The following is a 2333-nucleotide window of genomic DNA, read 5'->3' as shown; positions in this document are numbered from 1 at the left end:
TGAGTCAATGAGTCGATGTACTAAACTGGTTTACTTAGGTATAAAAGTTTGAATCAATTTGACTAGATTATGGTGAACTGTAAAGTGCCTTGAGATGACGTGTTGTAAATTGGCTATATCTAAAAAAAAAAAAACGTAATTGAATTTACTTGAAACTAAATCTGCTTTATCTGCTGAGGTGCAAAATGAGGAAAACAAATGTTCAAACTTTTATTAAAAAAGCAATAAAAAAAAATAGGCTGTAGGAAGTGACATAATCTGGATAGGATGTAGAGCTTGTGGCTTGTGCAGATTCCCTCAGCAAGGGTTGAATATGGAGGAGCAAATACCGGTTGTGGAGGATAAGACCAATTGTCATCAGAATTCTTGAATGGTTGTCTAGTTTCATGGATAAATCCTGATGACAGTAAGTCATGGAGAGAGAACTGGCAAGTGGCAGGTCTACCTTGGAGTCAGAATCCATCATGTAGTGATCCAGTTCCTTGAAATACCTTGGATGGGCACACACACTCAAAAGGGTTAGAAACACTGTGTAACTGAGGTTACACAGAAAGGAATGGCTAATGGCTGGTTCCAAATACTGACAGTGGGAGGAGCAAAACAAAGCAGCTTTAATAGAGACTGCTTTGGTCTCACAACAATCAGAGCTCAGCTTGCCTCTGTAAAATTTTCTAATGATGGAAACTCTTGAGAGAGAGGAACTTTGTTTTCCACAGCTCAACAACTCTTGCAGAAAGCCATTGAAACGTCACGCTGAGAACACTTTTCTTTATATTCTGCTCTCATGTATTGCTGTGATAACTGTGACCTTCAACCTGCTGGTCATCATTGCAGTCTTCCACTTCAGGCACTGTACATTAAACATGTTTAAAAATGTGATCTACCCTTGTTGCTCTTTTTCAATCTAAACAGTATGTTTTTATTACTTGGCTCAGCATTAAAACAGATTTGTTATAAATTAGTATTTTAAAGGATATTGCATTTTCAAAGAAAAAAAATTATGTTGGATTTTTTGTATGACTTTATCATATTATTTTGCTTTGTTTCAGGAAGCTCCAAACCCCCACCAACCTGCTCCTCCTCTCACTGGCTGTCTCAGACTTTCTTGTTGGACTCCTGTTGATGCCGATTCAAATCCCAGAGATAGGAGGCTGCTTGGTTTTTGGAAGTTTTGGCTGTGCAATGTTTAATTATGCTTCATATATCATTACATCTGCCTCTGTAGGAAACATGGTGCTAATATCAGTGGACCGATACGTGGCCATCTGTGAGCCTTTGTCTTATCCCATGAAAGTCACTAGAAGAAGGGTTCAAGTCTGTATTTGTCTGTGTTGGGGATCCTCTGTGTTCTATAATGGTTTGATACTAAAGGAGAACATTGAAGATCCAGAAAAACATAATCCATGCTACGGAGAATGCATATATCTTATTGATCTATTACCAGGAGCTTTTGATACCATATTGACATTTATAGCTCCTGTTACAGTCATCATAGTTCTGTACATGAGAGTGTTTTTAGTTGCTGTGTCACAAGCACGGGCCATGAGGTCTCAAATTACAGCTATCACTATGAAAGGTTCAGTTTGTATAACAGCTAAGAAGTCTGAGAAAAAAGCAGCCACGGCTCTTGGTGGGGTTGTGATTGTGTTTCTGTTTTCTTTCTGTCCTTATTTTTGCCTTTCTCTTATTGGTGAAAACATAGAAAATGAAGCAGAGTCTATCTTGGGGACATGGTTGCTTTACATTAACTCGTGTATAAATCCAATCATATATGCCCTATTTTATCCCTGGTTTAGGAAGTCTGTTAAATTAATTCTAACTCTTAAAATACTGAGACACAAGTCATGTGATATAAACCCAGTGGACAGAGGCTTTTAGGGTCACCCTTTTTCATATATGAAGATAGAAATGAGTAATAGTTGGTAATTGTAAGGTTTATTCTTCAATCTGTAAAAGTTAAATGATGTGCTTATAATTGTTTAATAAGCCATAAAGTATCATACCAACTCTCTCATCCCATAAACTACATAATGTTAAATATTTTTGTTGTTTAATCTGTGAAGAAAATTGCACGCATAAAGGTTATGGGTGCAATTTTCACTTATGAGCATTTGTTTTCTTTCATCATTATCACACGTTTTCACTAAAATGAAAACAAACTATCTAAGTACAAAATAAACTACCAATAAACTCCTTGATTATATTTTCATATCTGTCTAATAAAACAAATCTGTACATTTCATTTAAGTCTATACAAAATAAGACACAGCATACCATGCCAGTCAAATGAGAAAATTGAGCTTATTTTAATGGGAGGTTCACCAGGGACCTCT

General features: G+C 36.3%; 1 protein-coding gene across 1 annotated transcript; it reads left to right on the top strand.

Annotated features, from left to right (window-relative positions):
• Nucleotides 1-677: 677 nt before the first annotated feature.
• On the top strand, nt 678-1878 carry LOC107101412 (trace amine-associated receptor 13c-like). Its single transcript, XM_015400314.1, has 2 exons — nt 678-847; nt 1050-1878. Exons 1-2 carry the CDS (start codon nt 678-680, stop codon nt 1876-1878), a joined length of 999 nt encoding a protein of 332 aa, XP_015255800.1.
• Nucleotides 1879-2333: the final 455 nt, after the last annotated feature.

This window comes from Cyprinodon variegatus, unplaced genomic scaffold (assembly GCF_000732505.1).
Source record: "Cyprinodon variegatus isolate N-32 unplaced genomic scaffold, C_variegatus-1.0 Scaffold1092, whole genome shotgun sequence".
NCBI lineage: Eukaryota > Metazoa > Chordata > Actinopteri > Cyprinodontiformes > Cyprinodontidae > Cyprinodon > Cyprinodon variegatus.
Note: the sequence above shows the minus strand (reverse complement) of the source record. Positions and strands in the feature narration are given on the sequence as shown.

Excerpts from the sequence above, each read along its gene's own strand:
- LOC107101412 (XM_015400314.1), top strand. The coding sequence starts at position 678 with ATGGAAACTCTTGAGAGAGAGGAACTTTGTTTTCCACAGCTCAACAAC. Across the intron at positions 848-1,049 it reads ATTGCAGTCTTCCACTTCAG|GAAGCTCCAAACCCCCACCA; the intron begins GCACTGTACATT and ends GCTTTGTTTCAG.